General features: G+C 43.0%; 2 protein-coding genes and 1 long non-coding RNA gene across 3 annotated transcripts in view; 1 reads left to right on the top strand and 2 right to left on the bottom strand.

Annotated features, from left to right (window-relative positions):
• LOC134438488 (uncharacterized) overlaps positions 1–22,710 on the bottom strand; it is a 27,159-nt gene extending 4,449 nt beyond the window's left edge. Inside the window, exons 1-2 of the long non-coding RNA XR_010032593.1 lie at positions 22,616–22,710; positions 14,716–14,805 (exon numbers count right to left, since the gene is read on the bottom strand). This is a non-coding gene — a long non-coding RNA (uncharacterized LOC134438488). The remainder of the gene's footprint in view (positions 1–14,715; positions 14,806–22,615) is intronic.
• Positions 1,029–3,291, bottom strand: hoxb13a (homeobox B13a). Its single transcript, XM_063215360.1, has 2 exons — positions 2,575–3,291; positions 1,029–2,146 (listed from the first exon to the last, which is right to left on the bottom strand). The coding sequence occupies exons 1-2, from the start codon at positions 3,239–3,241 to the stop codon at positions 1,899–1,901; spliced, it is 915 nt and encodes a 304-aa protein (XP_063071430.1). The 5' UTR covers positions 3,242–3,291; the 3' UTR covers positions 1,029–1,898.
• eve1 (even-skipped-like1) lies at positions 22,289–24,759 on the top strand. The gene is made up of 3 exons (XM_063188010.1): positions 22,289–22,366; positions 22,634–22,875; positions 23,388–24,759. Exons 1-3 carry the CDS (start codon positions 22,357–22,359, stop codon positions 23,895–23,897), a joined length of 762 nt encoding a protein of 253 aa, XP_063044080.1. The 5' UTR covers positions 22,289–22,356; the 3' UTR covers positions 23,898–24,759.

Genomic DNA, 24,759 nt, shown 5'->3' with positions numbered 1-24,759 from the left:
ACGTCTGGTTGTCAGTTGTGTGAATACGCAACACTCCAAGACTCAAGCTATCCATTATAACAAGCGCCACATCTGACCGTTTTTTCTGCGTGTTTGCGTTTTGCCATGAGGCATCTGCCTCACGAGAGAGCACAGGGGAGTGGATAACGGTTTGGTCAGATACGTAGGTGATGATGTGAAGGGCCTGAGTAACGACAGACCTTTTTCACCCGAACTAATCTAGAGCGCGCTAAGTGCAGGGTCCAGGAGAAGCAGCCGGCAGCTCTGCTTACTATCTGACAATTAAAGTGCTCCGACATGGACACATGCGTAAATCACGCCTCAAAATGACTATAAAGGAGATCATCGAGAGTAAATCTGTTCCACAGAATAAAGTTCTTTCGGGGAAGAGATTTCATCCTGCTCACAGCCTGAGGCCTTGGGCGCCTCTCGGAGCTCGAGGAAAACAGCGGTTTAGTAACTTTTTCACAGTTCAAACGTTGAATTAAAAAGTGATTTTGTTTAATGACACGGGGGTGGTTGGTAGGCCTACTGCATTTCAAAGAAGGTTGCGTGCGCGCGCGCGCAAAACCTACAGCCAATCACTTTGGCGTTTTCATGGCTTGGGCGAGACAAAAGTCTCCGGTCATTCTGACAGCACGTGACTGTCAAGGTCAAGGTTAAGGGCTGGTTTAGGGAATCTGTCCAGGGCTTACTTAACAAGTTCATAGCTTCACGCCACCAAAAGATTATCTTGGACTATCTAGTATCTACATGAAAGCACTTCACATTGATTTTACTTTTTTTTTTAAAGAATAATAATAATACATAAATAATAATAAATGTAGATTTACATTTAGGTCCCTGCATTAAGATATTTTAAATATGCCTATGGGTAATTTGTATTTGTAAACAAATAAATAAATAAAAACTCCACATATATATAAATAGGCCGATATATTAATATTTTGATCTCAAAATAATGCTACCGACTAAGCCGAACCGTGATTCTTAGCGAGAGGGGCTGTGAGGAAGAGTGTATGAGCGTATGAATTACATCAGTATGACATTTTATTGTTCTACAACCAGCCTTAAACAGACAATATGGCTTACTTTTAAAACACTTTGAAAATATTGCTATTTCTCCACAGCGTTCACGTGTAATCACATTTGGCAACAATGAATTGGTCTACACTGTTTTTAAAAGTTAACGTGTGGATTGACTTTGCAAACAATAAGTGCTTTGTGAATTTTCTGTGTAAAATAAAAGAAAGGATGTTTTCCATGCGTACAAACACGTATATGCTATATAGGCTAAACAGCAGAGATGATTGAGGGCTTAGGCCTATGCGACAAGACTATCAAACAATTCTTACATTTAGCCAGCTCCATATTGGGCCTTCAGATATGTTTATATAAACAGAGTCTTCATTGCTGGCCTAAAGCCCCTTTTTAAACCCAATGCATGAAGATTTCTTGAGATTAAGCAATTTATTATACACTGCGTAATAGTACTGTTTTACAGGCGTTATAAACAGTATAGATTAGGATTATTATTCATATTATTCAGACAATATATTTTCTACACTACTACATCAAGAACAACAACAACAATGGACGTATACATGACATTTAAATGCTGTAAAATACATGTTAAAGCACAATTTAAGAAGAAAACATTGTCATACATCACAACAGGCACGTGCTGTATGTACAGGCCTCTGCATAGTCTTTACAGGTTCTCGGTTTTTCGATATTCCATTCTTTCTTCTCCATGATACTCTACCAGGGCATCGATATATCAATTTTTAGCCCAAATTCGAAGGAGCACCAACGTGACTTTACCCCCACTTCGTCACTCCTTCAAAGTCATTAAGAGAAAAGAGTCTCACGCGCAATGGCCACCGGTCCTCCCCTGTTTACGGCGCGCTGGTCTTGACTTTGGCGACGAATTTCTTTTCTTTTACCCTCCTGTTCTGAAACCAAATGGTGATCTGCCGCTCGGACAGGTTGGTGACGGCCGAAATCTTTCTCCTCTTGTCCTTTGTGATAAATTTGTTGGCGCCGTACTCTTTCTCCAGTTCCTTCAGCTGCACCTTGGTGTAGGGTATTCTCTTCTTTCTGCCGCGGCGGAATGAGCCTCCGTCATGTTGATGAGCCACTACATCTGGAAAGAATAACAACAAAATAACTCATGGGTTTTAGGCCTTGGCAGCCCACAAACACCGTCGTCTAAGGCATCTTTATTTTACCAACTGGATTCCCCTCACGCGCCATCTTAATATTAGCACCCCTATACCAATGTCAGACATGTTTGAGAGTTTAGAAGAAGCCATGTCGTAGCAATGCATTTCTGAAGAGTAGGCCTCTGCAACCTTAGCTGGTGGTACCAGTTATAATGGCTAACAGCAAGGGCCATTTTAGTATAGCCGGTACAACAACAACATATAGACCTACAATATAACTTTCAATGCCGATTTAGAAAGAGAAACAACTCAAAATATAAGATAAAAAATGAAACCAACAATGCGTAAAACTCGTTACTGAGAAATTCAAAACAGAAAAGAGATGGACCGACTTAAATGCTGCATTTACCTGCTAGTGCAGATTTCCAGAGATGCCCGGCTTGACTCTGGTCCTTTGAACAGTACATCTGTCCGCCCCAGCCGTTAGTCAGAGCCCAGGGCTGATAGCTGTCCATCGGCAGCAGGGTGTCATGGCGCGGCTCTCCCGTCCCTAACGTCTGCACCACCGACACATCCAGGTAGCTGGCCATAGACTGGTAGGGGCTCGGGTAGCCGTGGTAAAAGGCGAATTCCTTAGCTCTGCTGGGGTATTCTTCGGATGAGACCGGGGTGTCCATGTATTTCTCCGCAGAATAGCTAAGTGCACTCGGCTGGGTGCAGGATTTGAGGGAACCCCGCCCCATTCTGCAGGGGTAATAGCCGTTGCCGAAGTAGCCGTAAGGCAAAGGACCTGTGGACGAGCCTTGTGGAACGCCCGGGCAAGGTGTGCACTGTTTGCCCGCATCGCTGGAGCCTGATCCAGGTACATCCACGGCGGAGTAGCTGGAGCTGTGCACCAGGCTGGACGGGTGACCCCCCAAGGCGGAGTGAGCCATGAGATTCCTGCACTGGTTGGCTGCGAAATTGCCGCTACCAACCAGACCCTCCATGTTCTTGTTCAGCTCATCCAAGTTGTTTTCATACACAAACATAACCGTGTCCGCCCAGCGAGGATTCAGGACCAAAGAGGTGGTCATATCACGTTCACCATTCGGGCGGAGAATTCTGTTGTAAAGACCGAGGTCCAGTTCAGGACACTTGGTTACATCCACTCCGCATTGACGCAATGGTCTGCCGTCCGAAACGGAGCGCGTTCATTGGGTAAAAATACTGATCACGTGACACTTAGCTCAAAAACCTTGACCGTGGACTCAGTCACAGAAATGTTTTCTGCACGGACAGACAGAACGCGACTTAAGGTGTGAAACCACAAACAGTTGCGAGTTTCCAATTAAGATCACCAAGACATTTAACTATAGCGACAGTGTTCTTTGCGTGTACAGCGCAGGGATACAAATATGGTTGCAACCATTTAGCCTAGAAATCATTAAGCTTAAACACCGCACCTTGAATGAGAATGCTCAATGCCTGCGTCATGACATGCAGACAGTGAGTCATATGGGCACCTAAACGCGGCTTTGAACACTTTTATCAGGCAAATTGTCGGATGATGTGCGCACTGGTTGAACATTAACATAAATGGTCAAAAATCATCTTGGCCATTAAGGCAATATTGATATCTAAAAAATGATCAAAATAAATATGAAATCAAGCGTGGTACTGTAGATAGATATTCATCGGACGCTGCTTATTGCTTTGAGTTCTGTGGTTGTTAAGAGTTTGGTCCACTTATGATTGACTGCAGTAAGGGAAAGTGTTTGGCTAACTCTCAACTGCATAGTAAAAAAGATGAAAGAGGAATATTGAATAATTTCTGAGTGGTCTATTTAATGGAACTATTTATTTACCTTAATATGCAGTAAGAGAACTATTTCAACCAAATAAACTGCGATACCTCTGCCATAATTTTGTAAGAGATGTCCTGCATTTCGAAATATCTGTTTTTACCAGACACTCGACGGGTTTTGTTGATCTCTATATCTTTTTGAGGTTGCGTTTGATAAGATTACTACATTTCTGAATATTTTTCAAAAGTTTTGGACACATTTAATGGCTAATAATAGCCCATGCCAGGAGCATAAATAAGATTTATCACCTTCATAAAAACGTTAATCATAACTCGCCATTTCATAAGTTTCTGCAAAGTATTTTAAAAGTTTTATTATATGGGCACGCCAGCTCTGTGACCAACCGGCTGTCCTTTGACATTAGGCTAAAGCATAAACAAGTTCTTAACTATAGCCTATTGTTTTGGAGACGATTTTCGCCACATGCGCCAGGTTCCACCAATATATTGGCCTGTTTAATATATTTTCTTTCATGCTCTACCTTTCCCGTCGACATTTTGTCTTATCCTTGAGAATAAAGCTAGGGTACTTTTCCATACCGATCATAGGTACCAAACTAAACTAAAACTAAAAGAAATCCCAGAATCACGCTTCCTCAAGCAAAACCGTATGAGCTGGATTGCGAATGTACTCCAAGTACCACCTAGATACCATTCCGTAAAAAACGACTCACTCGGAAATTATTTCAAGATATTTTGAATAAACACTGGATATTTGTGTAAGAATAGCTTTTCTCGAGTTGTTCTGTCTACAAACACTAATTTAATCAGTCTGACAATGTAGGCCTATCATATCACGCTTTAGAATAAAAACCTTATAACCTCCAAACATATAGGAGTTTATACTTATTATTATATTATTGTGTCCTGTTCATCTTATGGAGCCCCTTTCATCATGCTAGTTGGTCTCTGAAAATGTATATTACAAACCACCATTTGATTTTCTGAGCCCTAGCCTACATCATCTTCATCCGAGGAGCCCTGGCTCAAGATGCCAGTGTATTTGTGCCTCGGCGTAGTGCGTCACTGATTGACTGTCAAGTAGAACATATTGGTGGCTTTTCTGTTTGCTTTCCATGTAAACACCTTGCGTATGTAAGACAAATATTTTCTACATCCATTGGTATTAGCCTCTTTATAAATGTGTAATTCTCATCAACAATAAAACCCCCGAGGCGAATACTTGATGGGTTGGTCTACACAAGACGTCCACACAATACGCAAAAAACATATGTGCATGAACCACTGACGGCACGATCAGATGACAGCAAATACAACAGGAGCCATGCTGGGATGGTGGAAAATTGTCACTACTTGCTACTATATTGGATAGTGACAACCTCCCTCGCCACGTCCTTACTGCCATGCAAAAACAGCTACTCACACCACATGATGAGACAGGTACGCATAGTTAGTATGCGGCGTGGATATATTTACAGCATAAATATAGAAGAGAGAATCCGCTCATTAGCGCGGGATTTGCACATGGAATATGTTTACGGAAAAAAAACACCCCCACATCCCATCCACCCTCCATTCCTCAAGCAGCCAAACATGTCTCCTCTCTTCAACCTTTCTTCTTCTTCTCTTTCTCTCTCAGTCCAGGCAACGCCACCACACCACCCGCCCCTCCTCTCCCCACCCCAGACAGTCTTTCCACACAGGTCAGACAGGGCTGTGAGGGTCAAGGCCAAGTTTAAAGCGGATATATAGCCAGTCTGGCCCTCCCTGAAGGCTCCCACCGCGCCCAGGAGGCCCCGGAACGGGCCCCCTCCTCCCTCCTCTCTGCTCTCCTCTCTCCCTCTGCCCATGCCCTCCCCTCCCCTCCATGCATGCGCAAATGCGCTCAAGTTCAAGGTCTTGACACCGTCGGTGTCATCACAAACAAACAATGCGCCCTCATCTTCAGAGGGTAGCGCTCTTTATGCCAAAAAATAACCTTCAATAATGTATGAGGAGAGGGGATGGCGTGCAAGACTAGATAAACTGACACATTGTGCAAGTGTAGATTATAAATTGTGCAATGTTGTGGCTGTGTTTGCTAATGCGCCGACTGTAAAATGTTGGATGGAGATGAGGATGCTACTTGACACTGAGTTCTTATCAACAGTTGCATCGGGGAGCTCGAGCTCAAGGCTACGTGTATACAAAGCCCCCGTAGCCTGGTGACGCTGCTGCGCGCTAGCCTCGTCGTGGCACATGTTGCATTGGCGCGCGCCAGCTACTGTACCCAGGAAATGCCATTACAGTGTTATTGTTAAACTTCCTGCCCGTTTGCAAAGCCACTATGACTCCAGTTGAAACTGCTGCACCTCTCGTCTCGCAATCCAGTCGAGAGTAAAAGAATTAACCTCTACAAAAAAGACAAAATGCTAGAGCGGTAAGTGGCCAGGAAAGGCATCTTAGTTAGTTTTAGGAATTTCTACCTTTTTTCTCTCCACAGAGGAGGCAAACTAGAGCATGCGACTAATGAGTACTGTATGTGCTTGCTTAGGTGATAACATGTTAGCATTTCTCTAGCTAAGAAAACGTTAGTGGTATATTTGGTGTGGCACCATGTGCGTAACGACAAGCGATATCCCCATTATAAGAAACATTTTATATTGACTAAAGCAATACCAACTCTGTTTGATCGCTTTTATCGGTTTCGCACTTCTGATAACGCACGTGTGCCATTTCTGTCAGAGCATAGAACCACTTCCATGCACATTCCAACGAGTAAATAAATTGGCCCTAAATAAAGTAATGACGTGCAACTAACTTTGGCGGGAGCATCTCGATGTGGATTGGGGACAGAAATAAAGGTGCGCCTTTTTTAGGGTTCTGTGTGTGTGTGTGTGTGTGTGTGTGTGTGTGTGTGTGTGTGTGTGTGTGGGTGGTGGGGGTTGGACGCAGGTTGGCCACCATGGGCACAACTGTTCGGACATTCTTGGACCATTTTTAGAGCACGTAAATAAATGGGCAAATAACTCAGCTGACAGCATTTGGCGCGGTAATTCATCTAATGGCTATGTGGGATTCCAATAATAAGGGCCAACGTTAACTGACCAGAATGAACTACTTTTGACAACCTTTTTGGTAGATTTTGTTCAATCATTGTGGTGGCTACACTCAAGAGACAAGGCGATTGATGGATATCTCATTGTATCGTAGCCGACACATTTATCTGAACAAAACCACAACCAAAAACTAACTTATTTAATTAACAGAAACAATTAACCTACACAATATTTAGAATTGTTATTTCGCATATGAACAGAGTTTCCTCATTTTTGCAGTGATTGCGGGATAAAATTATGTAAACAGTGTGGCCAGCTTCATTGAAACAAAGTCTACCAAATAATCTGCCACATTCCTCCATTTTTGCATAAGGCGTGTTCAAGACCGAAAGCAGAAATTAATTTACTTAAATGTGACATTTTCTTCCAACAATCTCCCTTGGGCTTGTTATCCAAAGTGTCAACAGTGAAGCGGGAGACTAAGTTATTTTTTTCACTTTCAGTCTTCCTTTAAAATTTTCCAGAATAATTACAAATAGCCTTCATGTGTCGACATGGCAACAAATTACGAAATAGCAAAATATGACCATTTGCGAGTTGATCAGTCAGTGATCGGATGGTGCATAAATATATAAAAACATTTCCATGCATTTTAAACTAGGCCACTTAAACTGCTTTGAAAAGTCAGACTGGAAGGGGGATGTCATGACGCCATAGCGCATAAATAGTGTTTTCTCTGCAGGTCAGCGTATTCTACAAGGACACTCACTGCTCAATAGGCTTCGGGCATAATGCAATGCACAATTTAGTCCCCTGGCTCTCCGCTATAAATTTGATTTTGATTATCTAAATGTCTAAGTCAGCACGTAGCCATGCCAAACGTCATCAAATAGGGAGATAGTCAATGTCTACATAAAAAACTCTTACTACAAGTTAAACCCATCTGTTTCCCCCGACTCCATAACGAGTAGCCCGTTTACTTGGTGCTTGTCCAAGAATTTAGAAACTGGTGATGATGTTTTGTATTGGTCACGACATCACAGTGCGAGATGATGGACCTCATACAAATGCCTAAAAGATGTCAATGAAACATGAGTTTCATTCTCCATTAAGTCTTTAAATTGTCACCACCAGCAGTAGCAGCCTGACGCCAGAGGACAAAAACATCCCAGTGCTGCCATGGTAATAATCTTATGCACTGGGAACATCGTGCTGGTTATTAAGTTAGTTTCAGTTGCTGATCTTGATAAAGTAACCCATTGTGGTGAGAAAGAGCTGGAGTGGCATTGTTAACACCAAGAGCTGGTGGCAAGGGTAGTAATGACCTTGACCTTGAACCACTGTGTTTGTCTCAGAGTCCTCTGTGTCAGTGTGTGTGTGTGTGTGTGTGTGTGTGTGTGTGTGTGTGTGTGTGTGTGTGTGTTTGTGTTTGTGTTTGTGTCTGTGTGTGTGTGTGTGTGTGTGTGTGTGTGTGTGTGTGTGTGTGTGTGTGTGTGTGTGTGTTTCAGAGTCCTCTGTGTGTGTGTGTGTGTGTGTGTGTGTGTGTGTGTGTGTGTGTGTGTGTGTGTGTGTGTGTGTGTGTGTGTGTGTGTGTGTGTGTGCACGTTTTGCACTGGATCCATAGTGGTCAACATTCCACAGCCTATGGTCAAACTTATCATATTGACTTAACAAAATATTCCCAGAATGAAGTAGGCCTATGTATGCATGCTGTATAACAGCAATACTGCTGTATCGAAAGCAATAACCACGGGATTAATTGAAGTCGTTGCGATTCATCAGAGATGAAGAACAAACGCAACTAGAAATGGCTGCTCGTTAATTAGGACTTGTGAAAAGGAATAGGGCTATTTCGGCTGAATTTCCCCTCTGTGTGCCAGCACGAGTGTTAAAATGGTTAAGAGAAGGAGAGCAGCTATTTTGCGGTTGCATAAATGCCTCTAACAGTTTCCAAACACACCATCATTACGCCCGAGTTTCTGAAAGGAAAAGGGGACCAAAGTTTTTGCAGCTGATGTCGCTGAGAGAGCAGCTAGATCTGAGTCCGTCTCTCGACTCTGTTCTTTGCTCTCTCTTCCCCTCTTTCTGCCCTCCTGTCTGTCGGTCTGTCTCTTATTGTGGACGAGGCCATATAGCCTACTTCTCAACTCAACTCAACTTTAATAATATAACACATTTCACACAGGGCTCTAAATGAACACCAGCCTACCAGCCAAATGCTGGTGAATTTTCAGTTTGGCTGGTAGAAAAGACCAACATACTAGCGATTTTGACCAACTAGTGAGTGTGTGTTTGGCTAGTAAGATTAACATCTACAAGCCATTTTTCGCTGGTGATGAAAAAGGAACATTTAGAGCCCTACAAGTACAGACTCCAGGTGCTCTGATGGGCAAACACACAGATCTCCTTCACGTCGATTTTAATTCCACCCAAAGCCAGTCAGTGCTGAGAAACACATTTGTGAATGAATCCATGTGCCCCTTCACTGTCCTGGTGGGAATAAGGTGGGCTTCATTGGCCGTAATGCGCATAGTGGGAATAAGGTGCACTTTCATTGGCTGTAATGCACATCTGGGCATCACACAATGCCCAGTGCATAGGCCCCGCCGAAATATTTGTGATGCCCTCAAGACCAAGAATGCTTCAAATTATCTATTACGTTCTTTCTCGTTTTTAAAGTGCAAGACAACCACAGTTTCCATACTGTGTTCTCTGTGTGATTCTCACTGTGAAACTCCTCTCGACTCTCTTGTCAGATATTTTTCCAGACTTAGTATCTGAATCTTAGTAGACAGTATTTGAATCACATGAATTTGACAAGACCACACCCACACCAAATGATCCTTACACCAAAGACAAATTTACCATCTCGAAATAGCTACTCGAAGCACACATGCAGACGAAACGCACGCAAACACACACGCACGCACCCAGACACACATACACACACACACAACCTTGCTATAATCGAACAATCACCAGTCTAGTACCACAACTGTGCCTACTGTAGCCATTTGGTTTTCAAAAACCTTTTCAAAAGAAGTACCATAAATTAGCTACAACCATTTTAAATAGTGATACCATCAAAGTCTGACTTTTCTGAATGAAGATGTCAATATCTGCATATTATGAATGCTTCTTTTTTGTTGAAATTCATGTCTGTGCAAATGGAGGTGTAATGCAACTGTATGTAGGTGCCGTAACTGGTGTAAAGTCAAGTCAAGTCGGCTTTATTGTCAATTTCTTTACTTGCGCTGGTCATACAAAGAATTGAAATTACGTTTCTTACTTTCCCATGTAGACATACACATAGACTCTAGACTCTTGGTGTGGACATAGACAGTTAGACATAGACAGTACACACACATTACACCTAGAGTACCTATACAATACCCATACAGACATATAAAGTTCAGGGCTGGGCAACAGCAGACATACATAGAACATGTATTAAAAAGAGGTAGTGTTGTGCATTCCAGTTATGTCCTATGGTGACGATTCTGACATTGTGATAGTAGCATTGTGAAATAATAACAAATATAAAGTAAGCAATTTGTAATGTGCAGTATTTACAACTACTTGGTAGCTAGTTTTCCAGCACTCCAGTATTCAAGCAACAGGCATGAAGCAGCAGCTGTGTGTGGCTGTGTCTATTCAACAGAACAGGACTGTGTGCCGGCGTTGCAGGGCCGTCTCTAAAAGTAGACTCTAAAAAGACTCTAAAAAGACTCTAAAAGGACTCTAAAAGGACTCTAAAAGGACTCTAAAAAGCCTGAAACGGACATAGCTCAATGTGACTCTGCAAAAAGACTGTCATGTTGGTCAGTAGTACGGTTGGGTGCAATATGTCTGCTGTGGATCAGTGAGGTAGGTTAGTTGTCTAATAAATCAATGGTGTTGGTCAGTAGTGCAGTGGCGTCTATTCTTACAGCCGTGTCAGCAATCTGACTGTGCAGTGGCGTAGCGATGTTTGGGGTCTAATCAGACTGTGGTGTTGATGAGTGTTGCGGTTGTGTCTATTCAAATGGACTGTGGCATTGCTCAGTGGTGCAGCAGTGTCAGTTCGAACTGGCTGTGGTGTTGGGAAGTGTTGCAGACAACCTGATCTCACATAATTCTGTGAAATGGACACAAAATCTGTAGCAGTTTCACAGGTTTTTCCAACATTCCGCAATTGGGTCAGGGAAGTGCTTCCCACATCACTATATCCATCACCAAGTCTATCATTAGAAGAGTGAGAAACCTTGGGTTGACCTTTTCCAGTCAGTGATACCACATTCGGTTACTAGATGAAAGATAGAAATGTAAGGTGTGCCCAGACAAAAACAATCCCTAACCCTAACCTGCTAGGAGAAAAAAATGAGGAAAGTGTGTGAAAAAAGAAAAATCTGGACATAAACATCAACTGGAACATAAGACTGCGGAAATTTAGAGCTCTGGGAACATGGGGAAAGGCGCTTCCGTAGGTCCATCACAGAAAGCATTTCCGTGACCCCATCGCAGAATTTTGGAAAGACCCGTTTGTCCCAAATGGCAGCGTTCACTTGATGGAATTCTGTGAGTTCATGTTGGGTTGCAGATGTGTCCGTTCAAATGGGTTGGGCCAGTGATGCAAGTAGGCTGCCCCCTATCCGTTTTTGCTCCCCACTGGATACGTCTACTGTGGCCTCACACACACAGATAGCAGCGGACTGGAGGACAAGGTCAGACAAGGTCACATATAAACATGAAGAGGGGAGTGGATACAATCTGTGGTAGTCACTCACAGCAGGCCAGAGCTACTGTATGGTGGATAACTCGCTAGTCGCTACTAAGCTCAGCAGTCAGCACTCATTCCCATGGCTCTCCATGCGTGCTGGGAACAGATGCTATGTGCTGTGTCAGTGACTCCCAACCTTTTGTTGTCTTGTCTACCGTACCCCCTAAGCATTTTTGTCATACTATGAGTACCCCCTTGCTCTCATACTCTACATATTCTTCTATCCCAATATGATTATGCTCCATACATTTGTTTTTATTGATATTTTTCCACGTACCCCCTGCATTGTGTTCACGTACCCCTTGTAGTATGCGTACCCCTGGTTGGGAAACACTGTGCTATGTGATGTTGGCTATGATTATGTCCTCGATTGTAAGTCGCTTTGGTTATAAACCTCCTGCCAAATGCAATGTAATGTAATGTAAAAAAGATGCTGCACCCAACCACTGTCTGCACTGTCTGCAAACTGCCTGTTTGCACGGGAGGGGAAGTGATCCTATGTTATTGGCATAGTGCCTGTTGTCAGTTGAGGAGGAAGACTGTCCACATCCCTGCTCACGGAGCAGGACAAAGTCTAATTCAGCTTTTTTTTAGCAGGGAGCGGTCTGCACACACTTGAAATCATTTCCTTTGTTTTATTTTATTCCATGGCAGAAAAAGCAATAGTGCCCATTATCAGCCATATCTGTCGCTGTTCCACTTGTGAGGGTTTTACCGAAAAAGATGTTGGCATGAAATAGCAGATCAAGCTCCTGTATGCATTTGAGCAAAGGTTTGTTTTTTTGTTGTTGTTTTTTTTAAAGAAAAAAAGAAAAGATTCCGGATCCAGACGTGTCACTCAATACACTATAACTGATAATAGATTTGATTACACTAAATGTCAAAAGCATGGCTTCTTGTACAGCTACAGGGATGCAGAATAGAGTACATGGGAGAAGAAAATGAGTTTATGTTATACATGTGAAATAGTGGTTAGAGCTGCTCGAATATGAGAAAAATCAATATCACAATTATTTCAGTCAATATTGATATCACGTTTTTTTTAGAAGATATATCTGTATAAGACAAACAATTGTGCTAAACAATTCACAATCTTCACCTCCTTCAGCAGTGTGAGGGCCATAGAGAAACACACAGTGGTGCTCGGCATGAGTGTTGGGTAGCAAGTCTGCTCTGTGCTCGCAATGGCTCAAGTGGAGGGGAATGTATTACGCTTAGCGTAATCTACCTTTTGGCAGTATATAGACAAATGACAAAAATATTGTTTCAACTCGATATTATGAAATTTGATATTGTTTAACAGCAATATTGATTTCACGATATAAAGTCAATATATTGCACAGCCCTAGTAGTGGTGCACACATGCAGGTGCAGGGCAAACAAAGTCAGAATAACTATGAAGATGAAGATGAATGTCCGCACAGTGTTCCTGTGTTGTTTTTTTTTTCATTTTTCAAGTGAACGTTATTGAGGTAGTCTGAGGAAGAGCAAATAGCTCAAAAGCATTCATTTGAAAAGTTTAAATACAACACAGGATTAGTGTGCGGACATTCATCTTTATCTTCATAGTTTTAAGCTATACATGGAAATGTACGTAAGTAGAAATGGCCATCCATTAAAATGCTTCTTCGTGTCAGGCACATAATTGGGTTGCAATATTAACACAATTACACTAAATTATACAATGCTCATTGAGTTTGTGTATCCACAAAATGTGCACATATACAGTAAATACTGTATTAGCAGGTCTGTATACTCCGTATACCGTGGAACTACTGGTTGTCTGAGACCAGAGTAAGACAGGATGATTGACGTCACTATATCCATTTACACAGACTCAGTTTCAGTCTTGCCTATGTGATGCTAGGTACAATAATTATCATTGAACGTACATTTCTGAGCCTTATTAGTTGGGCTTTGAGGTGATGGATCTTGTAGGAGTTGTGCTGTACTTATATAGCCAGTTCTTATTACACTAGCTGAGCTCTAGTGCACTCGGCACTCCCATTATTCTGGCGCTGCAGGACTAGAACACGTCTTGCCAAGCGTCCATATCTCAGTCCTATGTTGCAATGCCAGAAGGACTTTCATCTACATCCCATTCATATAATATGCGGTATGCTTTAAAATTGCAATTCATTTTCAGAGACTGCATCTTCGGTGTGCATGTTAGTCATTTGCAATTATTATTTAAATATTTTAAATAACCTCTCTGAAGCAATCCACGTATTGTGCGAGTTATCCTACTGCAGTCAAAGATTACAATAGACACTGAAAGCATGACATCATGTGGGCTGAGGCATTCTAAAAGCTCCTTCTGTTCCATTGTCAGACTTGTGAAAGCTCAGACGCATACTTTTCATATAGTTGTGTGATAAGGTCCGAGATTAAAATTCATAATCAGGTGTCTTCAGTGAGTGCGTTTGTTACATTTACGATTATCATTTCAATATTTTAAATGATCCCTCCGAAGCAATCTATCCAGTATATTACCGTACTACAGCCAGAGATTACCAGAGATTCTTATTAGCATACTACAGCCAGAGATTACCAGAGATTCTTATTAGCATACTACAGCAAGGTATTACCAGATATTCTTAAAGTTTGACATCACATGCTTGTGGAGACGTTCTAAAGGTCCTGTTGGGAGAGCCTGAGGTTTTAAGTCTTTTTCGACTTTATTGATGGCAGGGTAGTATCAGACGTGGACAGGAAGTGAATGGGGAGCTAGATGGGGAGGGGGTGGCAAATGATCCGGGCCGGGAATCGAACCCGGGTCGGACGCATGGGAGACGAGTGCCCTACCGTTAGGCCATGGCGGGGCCGAGGCTTAGGATTTAGAAAGAGAATAATGTCCGTGGACGACGGAGACACACACAGGTATTTCTTGATGAATTGTGTGGTCGTGTGGTGGGTACCTGAACATGTTCCATCCCACTCCCTTACCATGCTGTCCGCTCACTGGTCTGTCACGATGCCGCCAGACATTTGTAGTATTCTGATGTAGTCCTGCAGCACTCCACTGAAGTCCTTAGCCTTTATGAAAAGGAAAACAAGAAAACGTTTTAGTCAGTAATTGAATAAATAGTCATAGTCAATAGAAATAATCATGATGTAAATACTGAATTTGTACCTGACCTGATTGTATTTGTTTAGCTTGACAATATAGAAACACTATGACACAGCAGATAATGGTAATGCTAATGGTTAAAGTTTTCAAAGACAGTGTGACATGTGACACCTATATTTACAGTAACGTGTACACCAATTACTGAACTGTAGAGAATTTAATTGTAGTGTTGTGGATAATGACCCTCTGTGAATACTATGATTTTCTCATATTGAACTGAATCATTTGACAAAGCCTTGTGCAAAGTATTCCCCTCATAGTTCTGAACTGTGTCCTTCATCCATTTTCCCAAGGCATTAAGGGCACACCCCATGTGAGGCGATATCGGTGAAAGTATGTATCCCACAGAGAAATCAGCGTGGTTATGAGACCAGTATAATGATGTAGGCCAGCCAAGTCATGGCTTTAATGGTTTTCAGCGGGCAAAACAAGACTGTACGCTTCTGTGTGTATACAGCCAAGATGGCTCCAACGCTATGTTGATACACAGCAAAGTGGACTATTTAAGAGTGCATGGCTTCAGTTTCTACACCAGTGTGTGGGCTTCTGCATCATAGATCTATAAAGGATTTAAAAAAATCAAAAAGGGAGAACAAAGTAGAAAAGGGAAAACATCAAATCCTCGTAGTTCTCATAAAGAGATTTTCATTTCGAAAATAAAACTAGAGGAATGGGATTAGGAAAGAAGTAAAGATTAAAATGCCAAAGTTGACACCATCGATGAATATTAAACAGAAACGGCGTGCCATAAATGACTGTGCGCCATGACGACTGCGAGATTATTGAACAATTATAACTGAAATACAGATTTTAAAATCTACACGGTTTTAAAAGAGATTTTAATATAACTAGTATAATTTACAATTAGGCTACACCATACAAAACAGATCCCCATTCAAAGTTGTGTTAAAAAAAATGTCGAGCGCAAAAATATTTATGGATATGTCAAACTTGTTTCTCTTACAATTCAGCATAACCCATGGGAAATATCTTCCGTAGAGCTCGATGCCAAACGAATGAAAACGACTAGCACAGAAAAAAAGAACATAGGCATGGCCTATATATTAATATTGAATTTTGAACTCACACGTTTCCTTTATTCAATATATAACTTTTACATATGCCCATACAACTGCGCAGTGGATATAGTGGGGTTTTTTTTCACAAATAAAAAATGGAGCCTATGCGCAAATTATATTTTATGATTGCTCACATGCATATTCTGAATGACGTAGGCCCTACTCACTTGATGAAGATGTGGCATTCGTTTGTTTGTGATGGTGTTTCTCCCCAACAGAAAACAAACACCATATCGGCTGATGTTCAATAATTCGATAGATGTAGATCCTATTTGCAATTTTGAGATACAAGCAATTTAAGTAATGTGTCTATATCACAGATGAAAGGTGGGCTATTACATATCTGCGCCACAGCAGAGCTATGCAGTGGAGAGACACCGTTCAAGGACACGTGGGTCAACAATCTTGTCATTGTGCAGACAGGACATTAGCCTACAGGCGTGCTGACAGTGACTTGTCTAATCACCTTATTAAATCACAGTTGAATGTCACGTGATAATTGGCCATTCATAGTGTACGATAATTGAGAATAAATATGCGCTCTAATTAGTCTGTGGCAGTTTAATTTAGGTCGTTTACATATTGGCTAACCTGTAATTAATGATAATAAACATTGCTCCTTTGGCTCTGCCTCGCTTTTGTCTCCCCGAGCCACATTAATTAAAAGGGTACTTGGTTGGGATGCTGAGGTAGGCAGGTAAAGTTTGTCTCTTTGACCATGGGCCTCTGAAGTCAAACGGCAACTGCCGTGAGACAAAACGATTATTTGAAAAAAAAAAAACTCAGCAAGCGTATGTAAACAATGCATTAACCTATACAATAAGGCATCGCTCGGTATCCGATTGACGGACATGTAAATGGAATTCCACCTTATAAACAAAGTTTTATGACTCAAAAATATCCCACAGATCTAGGGGAAAGACTCGGATAAGTTTTGGAGTGCCCCTTAGTAAATACCATACACTTTCATCTTGTTTTTATAATGCCAAGTTGTATTAGAGCTTTCTATAACTATTGGTTTGGAGGGCAAAACGTGCCGTGGTTCCATAAACCCAACTTTATGAATGCAACTCTGTGCGCCCGGGCAGGTAACAAAACCATTACCTGAAATCTAATCGGCCCGTTAAAGGCGTGAGCACCACTTATATTCTGCGCCATTCAGATTCTCACCGTGCGTTTGGAACCAATCATTAAGGATTGCTGAAACTACATACTCCAAAATGCTTTCCCGACAATTGCACTGCAACCTCACTTTGCCAGGTAAATGCTGAGCCAGGAATGACCCTGGCATAACGCACAGGGCAGAATATTCTGTTATATAAAGCAAAAACTCCATATTGTGCACGATGTAATCTTAGACATATATATTAAGTACAGGCCACTCAGGACTTGATTTTTTTTTAGTTATTCTGACTCGTTTTCTGCCATAAACACAGCACAAGAATGAATAGACTACAAATGGAAAATAGTGTATTGACAAACCGAAATGCTTGTCAAGTCCAAAACATTCATGTTCAGATTCTGAAAAAGGATGTTCCGCAAGCCTCATTGCGCACCTTGAGGGTGGATACACATTGGTCATCATCTGATGGTCTGACGTACTCGGGTTATGGGTTAATTATAGAAAATGGTGAATGTAGCTATCCATTTGATGATTTTATAAAATCTGTCAAAGTTGTGGTTAATTCATTCAATTCAATTCATTCAATTCAACGGGGCAGGTTTTCAAATAAAACTGATATATGCGTGTGTATTGGCTTGAACGTTGCATTGTGCCGTTTCCTTAACTTTTAATTTCTAAGTTACACCATGGCCTCTATGAACTTGGGGATGGCTAAAGCTTCTCTTTCTCTTCTCCTTCCCCAAAGCCCACATCTCTCCCTTATTTCCTACAGCACTGGATATTTCTGAACTCCTCTGATGTGAGCTGGTTGGCAGTAGCGGCGCGAGAGCCAAATAGAGCAGGTGATGTCAGCGGTTCCAATATGTCACATTGGAGAGCGCGCTATAGTCCTGTCACCAGCCAGAATAACAACTCGTCAGTATTCGCGTGTGTGCGCGCACACATCTGGTCTGGCCGGGCAGAGACGGCGAGGGGTATGGATGCATGCCAAGCGCTGTTAAATTAACAAACTACAGTTGCAGTGAAGGGAGAAGGATTGGCTCCGGATCAAGAATCCTTTGCCACTCTTCCGTACACTGCCAGCGGATCGGCCTGCCATCGCACATGGCGCACACAGACTAGTGAGGAACAAAATAGCATTTGGAACGGTGCCGCACCTGGATGCGCAAAAGTTGCGACCATCCAGCAAAGCGCATGCGTCATGACGCGCCGACCGCTTACTTGGTAGCTCTAATGTAATGACATCACCAGGCGCTTAGAACCATGATATTACACAAGATGCACTAATTAATCAATGTAAAGACTTGTCTGCACTGGACATATCCAAAAGGACTCGTCTAACCCCACCCCCGTAAAGGAAAGGGAAGAGCTGGAGAGATGGAGGTATACTTTAGGGAAAACATCTCCAAACGCACTTCTACCTTACTATTAAATAACAAACACAGAATAGTTAACATTTGGGGGAAATTCACAGTTTATGTTGTGTATGAGGTCGATAAAGCCCAACCCACTATTAATTTAATGCGGATACAGTTTGGAAGGGGGAGAATGTATCATTTACGCATGCGCAATAGTTTGCGGTCTGTTATAGTATCCTTTTGCGCGTATTCTGGACGATTACATAAATGCTTATGGGGGTAAATGCTCATCATCAATATTGGTGTATTTATTTCTCGATTTAGAAAATTCACCTCCGGTGTGATTAAATCCAAATTAAGATGCAATCATCTAGGGCAAGAATTATTGACATTTTCACGTTTAGCTGTTTTCAATTTTTTGTTTGTTTGTTTGTTTAAGCTGGTGTATACATCTGTGATGTCAGAACTTAAAATCAGGGGAAATGCTTGCTGTGAGCACGACAGTTGATGTATCATGTAGGGGGGCAGATGGACAACTGGGCTCTCATTAATATTGTCCATCATTGTTGACCGCTATACCTCAACATGGGAGTTCGGAAGATCGCCTCTCACGGTTCTATCAATATTGCACCATAATCACGCGTCAGGTCAGGTCAGGAGTTCTCATGCGCGCAGAATTGACATAAAATACGCACGGCACCGCGTTCGTGCACGATATGTGTCCAGTCCACGCATGTGTATCCTGCAGCAAACATCTCCCGGGCCTTATTAGAAAACAATATGTAAGGTCCTTCCTGTGGCTATATTGTGCATTTTTCTATATAGGTACGTTATACATCCACTGCAATAGCTCTCATACCAATCCCTGAACTGACACCATGGATCACTGTCACCTTTGGGGGTCCTTACTTCAGGGGTGTTCTGGTGATGTCACTTGTTCGGGAGGAACGGGTGGTCCTGCAGAGCGTTGATAGTCGGTGGCAACCATTCAATAACATAATCTAGAAAAACGTGTTTCATATCTGCAAACAACCGGGTTTATACAAATATATATATTAGCCTCAGAACGCACTGAAGATTAAATGCAAACATGACAGAAGAGTCGTGCACAATACTAGTGTGCTATATTTGACCAATTTTCTCTGTACCTGATAAAAGTGAAACACGCGTAATGTATGTTTACTACATTATCTGTTTTCCATCATTGTCATCGAATCAGTTCAAATTAATCTATAGATTACCATAAGGACTAAATGCTATAATAGTCAAGTTTGACTAATATGCCATCACATGGAGCTCCTTAAGACGTTTAATTGAAGTGAAGTTTTCATAACAAACGTAGCCTTTTTTAATTAAAATATGTTGATATTTCGCGACAGAATTTGTTGAACGTTTGTCCGTGATGAGGGGTTTTCCTTTTGTATGTTTTTATAAGTATTTCACAAGTTCAGTTTTCACTGACTGCTATATGCATAACCTGTCATTTGGTTTCTTTGCAAGCAGGGTGCACCATTGTGGCTAGCGACAGTTTTGTCACCCCTTCTCTCATTTCAGTCTGCGTGGAGCCGTGTCGTCGCCAACTGAAATCTATGATCAAAGCGTCAAGGAGCGCCACTGTATAACAATGCAAACATCGACAAGTTATCGGGAAAAAACAACAAGCCATCGTCCACTTCACCGCGCTCTGTTTCCATCGCTCTCGACTCGTCTGGGACGAGGACAGGACTTGCCCATGTTTTATAGACCGACCTGTCGCAGAGTCGTCTATCATAGACGGCCACTGAGAAAAGGGACGTTTATTGGCGTTGGAGGAGCAGACAAAGCGGCACTATGTCGCAGCCGTATTGCCCCACAGTCTTGCCGCAGGCAATGCCTCAGGCTCAGCCATATTTGGGTTCTTAATTTGATACATGAGAAACTGACACTTCCGACTAATACATCATGACGTAAATGCACTTTACAATGCGCCTCTAGACGGAATATTATTGCGGTATTAGACACAAACAGGTAATTGGAGTGATTTTGGATCTTCACCTTTCCCCCTTGGTGCTCAGTGAAGGGGCTCTCAAAGTTGGTCCAAGTAAGCAGATGCTGAGGCACTCAAGGTGGCAATTTTTACTTTTCTTTATTTGGCTACAATGCCAAATAATAAAAGTAAAACGCGTAACCATGAGTGCCTCAGCATCGATACTTGGACCAACTTATTGCGGTATCATTCTGTTACCTGTGCCAGGTCCAGCAGTCCTGAAAATGTATTCGATATTCCAGGTGGTGAACCTTGTGGTTGTCTCATCACCTTTTACAAATTAGACTGTCATTAAATTCATACGCTGAAGTTAGATTTTGGCTCAGCTTTGGGGTCGATTGGGACTCCTGCAAGTTCTGTAATGATATCGGAGGTGGTGTTGAGTCTATTAAGCTCATAATCAGGCATGATCCACACCATCCACCCAGACACAGACCAGACACCCTACTTACAGGCGAGCGGCCGGGCGTGGCAGCCTTTTCACAGGTATAGGCCTAGTGACGGTGTGATTGTGCAGCCATATCGCTACTGTAGATAACAGAAAGACATACTGTATAATTGGGCACCTCATTATAGGTGAAGTCGCGGTGCCCCCCCCCCCCCCCTCTCACACGCACGCGCGCGCGCGCACACACACACACACACACACACACACACACACACACACACACACACACACACACACACACACACACACACACACACACACACACACACACACACACACACACCTATTTCGTTTACAAATGGGATAGTAGACATGTTCAACACATTGTTTTGTCCACATCGTATTAGGATGCACTAAATGGGTTCTCGACGTTGTGCATATCACTACAAGGCTAGCGTTATGTAGTTCAATGCAGGCCCATGGTCCTCAGCCCACAACGTTTCCAAGACAACATCAAAACGTGAAGTGGTGCGTCACCGTGCCTGTCTGAGTGATCAAAGGCCTCCAGAGCCATATTAACATGTTTACATTGTCCTCAACAAATATGTACGGGGGACTCTTTAACCAGGCAGGCAGACATGGCCCAAGGACATAAAGTGGTAGCAAACAGTTTAACTTGGAGGATGCGGGCGCGTAGCGCAAGTCGTTTATTGACTTGTGCATGATGACAAGTCTCACCAGTGGAAGAAAACACATTAAAATGGATCGAGTCAAATCCCACTCCACTCATGAGTCTAATGAACGGCTCCACAAAAAAAAACAAGTTTTCTACAATCATGCTCTAATTCTTTAACACTAAAATGGCACACAGCTTGGGTGAGCAGCAATCTCCAAATTATTACAGTATCAGCCTGAGACCATGGGCTTTGTAGATAAGATCTGGGCTCCATGCGATAGGTGCGCTCTGCTCTCTATGGCCGCCATTTAGGAACATTAGGATTCTAATGATTGACTTCCAAAAATACAAACATCAAACGACGCGGAACAATACAGGTTGGTCTATCTCGCCAGCGAGGCCTCTGTCGCACTGAGCAAAGGGAGGTCGATCTTAATTCTCCATAACAAAAGTACAAAGGCAGGTCGGAGACCAAAGCCCGTTTTAACACCTCATTCGCCCAGCGCGCCCAGGCGGCGCCGTGGCGGATAGACCAGACCTTGTCTCTCATTAGAAAAGATGGGACGACCGAGGAGATATAAAAGACAGAAAGGAAGGAGGGAGGGGAGGGTTAAAACAGTGGCTTCAAAACAACAACTCCCGTCTCATAAACTAACTGGTGGAAGCGTGGTTTGTGCTGCCGTTCAGGAACTTTGGCCTTGTCAGCTGTGCTGTAATGAGTGGAGATTTGGGCTTCTAACTTATTTGGATTACTGCCTCTACTGGGTCGCGTAGTAACAGATTGCTAAAAGTCAAGGTCGAGGCGATATGCACACGAGTGAGTAGGCTGATTTTGTTGAACGAGTTCGAAATATTACCTATGTGTGTACTGTAGCCTAATGTCTGTCAGAGGGCACAATTTGCCTAATGAACGAAACTGCTGATTCATTCAACGTGCTAAATTTGGTTATCTTCATTAGGGCGCGAGAATGTGTGGATGCACGAGGATCACATTTATTAGTATTTTGCGATATACTTATTGTACATTTCTACTTTGAGACATTCAGTCAGTCAGTGGCTAATTTACCCCATTTGCCTTGTGTAGTAACTGAGGGTCGTGAATCACCGGCTGGGCCAAACACGAATCCGGACAGCGACCAAGGAGAAGATGAATCCAGCCCTCGAGGTTCTCTCCTCGGGGTAGACCACAGTCGAAGACATCGCACCGCCTTCACCCGAGAGCAACTGTCTCGCCTCGAGCAGGAATACTGCAAGGAAAGCTACGTTTCTAGGCCCAGGAGATGTGAACTTGCGGCCACACTGAATCTCCCAGAGACTACCATTAAGGTAAGCGAATTGCGCGTGCGCAGATGAGTTTTGCTGTTTTTATTATATATTTAATTTCCGGATCATGCAAACTGCTGTGACTTTGTTAAAATTAATTGCATTTGAGAAATTGCTGTTCAAAATAAATCTCGTTAGCCTGCAGAGACGTCAATATATAAAGTCAGCAGAATTGGTAAAATAACATAAAAACAAAATAAATGTTAACGAGGTGATGTGGATTCTTTTATGAGGTGGAAATGATTGCTTCCTTTATCAGATTGCACAGCAGTCTTCCCTGACCTGTTGTACTCATTACTTCCTTGTCCTGTTGTACTCATTAATACTATTTTGAATGTATGTAAGAGTGAGCAATATATGGTTAATATAAGTGGAATGATGTGTGTAATGTCTTGTGTGTGATATCTTCTGTATTTATGTATGTATGCTACTTGACACCTTAATTTCCCCTCGAGATTAATAAATTGTACTCTACTTTACTCTACTCTTCTCTACTTTTTTGTGTACAATAACAGGTCTGGTTCCAGAACCGGCGCATGAAGGACAAGAGACAGAGGCACAGCCTGAGCTGGCCCCACCCCCTGGACCCCAGCCTGTGTGCCCTGATGGTTAGCCAGGCCAGCGCAGCAGCAGGCCTCACCTACCCCGGCCTCCTCCCACACCTCCCCCTGCACCTCTACCCTCACCTGGGCTTGGCCCCCGCCGCCGCCACCCCCCTCACCGCAGCCTACGGCCCACCCTTACGACACCTGGACCCCCTCCACCGTCTCTCCCAGTCTCCTTACCCCAGGCTGGGGGGGCTGCCTCCACCAGCGGCGGCAGCCCTGTACCCCCATCATGCCCATGCCCACACCGCCACCATGCACCACCCGGCTGCCTGCCCCTGTCCCCACTGCCTGCACTGGGGGGCCGAGCAGCTCCTGAAGGCCAGAGGGGCCACCTCCTTCACTCTGACCCCAGCCAGCAGTCCCAAGGCGGCAGGGGTTGCCATGGACCACAGGGAGGAGGTGCCCATGCCAAGATGATTGGCTGAGGACACTGGGAGTCTCATGCAACCAGGGCCGCTGACAGCTTTCACTGGGCCCAGGACAAAGTCATCTGAAAGGGCCCGTTACCCTATACATACAATGTAATGGGGAACCAATTCTGGGCCCCCTATCTCACTGGGCCCGGGGCAACATACTCCTTTGTCCCCCCCTGTCTGCGGGCCCGCTTGCAACTAACGTCAGGAATCCCTTTACTCTTGCAACTGACAGTCCCTTTCTCTCAACTGAATCTCTTGCAACTGAGTCCCCCTTTTTTTTTGCAACTGACTACTCTCTTGACTCAACCGAGTCTCTTTTCTCTTGCAGCTGAATTACAAGACACGTCTTCAACACATTTTATTGTCATCATTATACCGTTTTTTAGAACAACAAAACTATGTAGGGAGGCAAGGTCACAGAAGTGACAAGTGACGATTGGAAAACCATGATTCATTTTGGTGCGTTTAGAACACAGACATTTCCATTCCGATTTTTTTATATGCAAAGTGTGCCACACGAAGTGTCTGTCTCTGCTCTGTGTTTTTCTTTTGTCCGCACCGCAGGCTGAGAATCGATTACACAAGAATAACTCCAATCTTTTTTCAGCATGGACATGACTTTTTTATGGACACAATGTCTTGTGTACCAGAGGGCCCTTTTTACAGAACTGTAACCTGAAGTTAAATAATAGCTGTGCGTGCAATAGGTTTGAAATCATGTGACTGTTTAATGTTGAATTGTTAATAATGTTGTGTGGCTACATATGGTAAATATGTAACATGTGCACACATACAGTTTGCATTAAGTGACAGGGTTGCTTTGTGAAAAATGTGTTGAAAATCATTGTGACCAAATATGTGAA

Source organism: Engraulis encrasicolus, chromosome 2 (assembly GCF_034702125.1).
Source record: "Engraulis encrasicolus isolate BLACKSEA-1 chromosome 2, IST_EnEncr_1.0, whole genome shotgun sequence".
In the NCBI taxonomy this organism is placed as follows: Eukaryota; Metazoa; Chordata; class Actinopteri; order Clupeiformes; family Engraulidae; genus Engraulis; species Engraulis encrasicolus.
The sequence above is the reverse complement of the archived record's forward strand: the minus strand, read 5'-3'. Positions and strand labels throughout refer to the sequence as shown.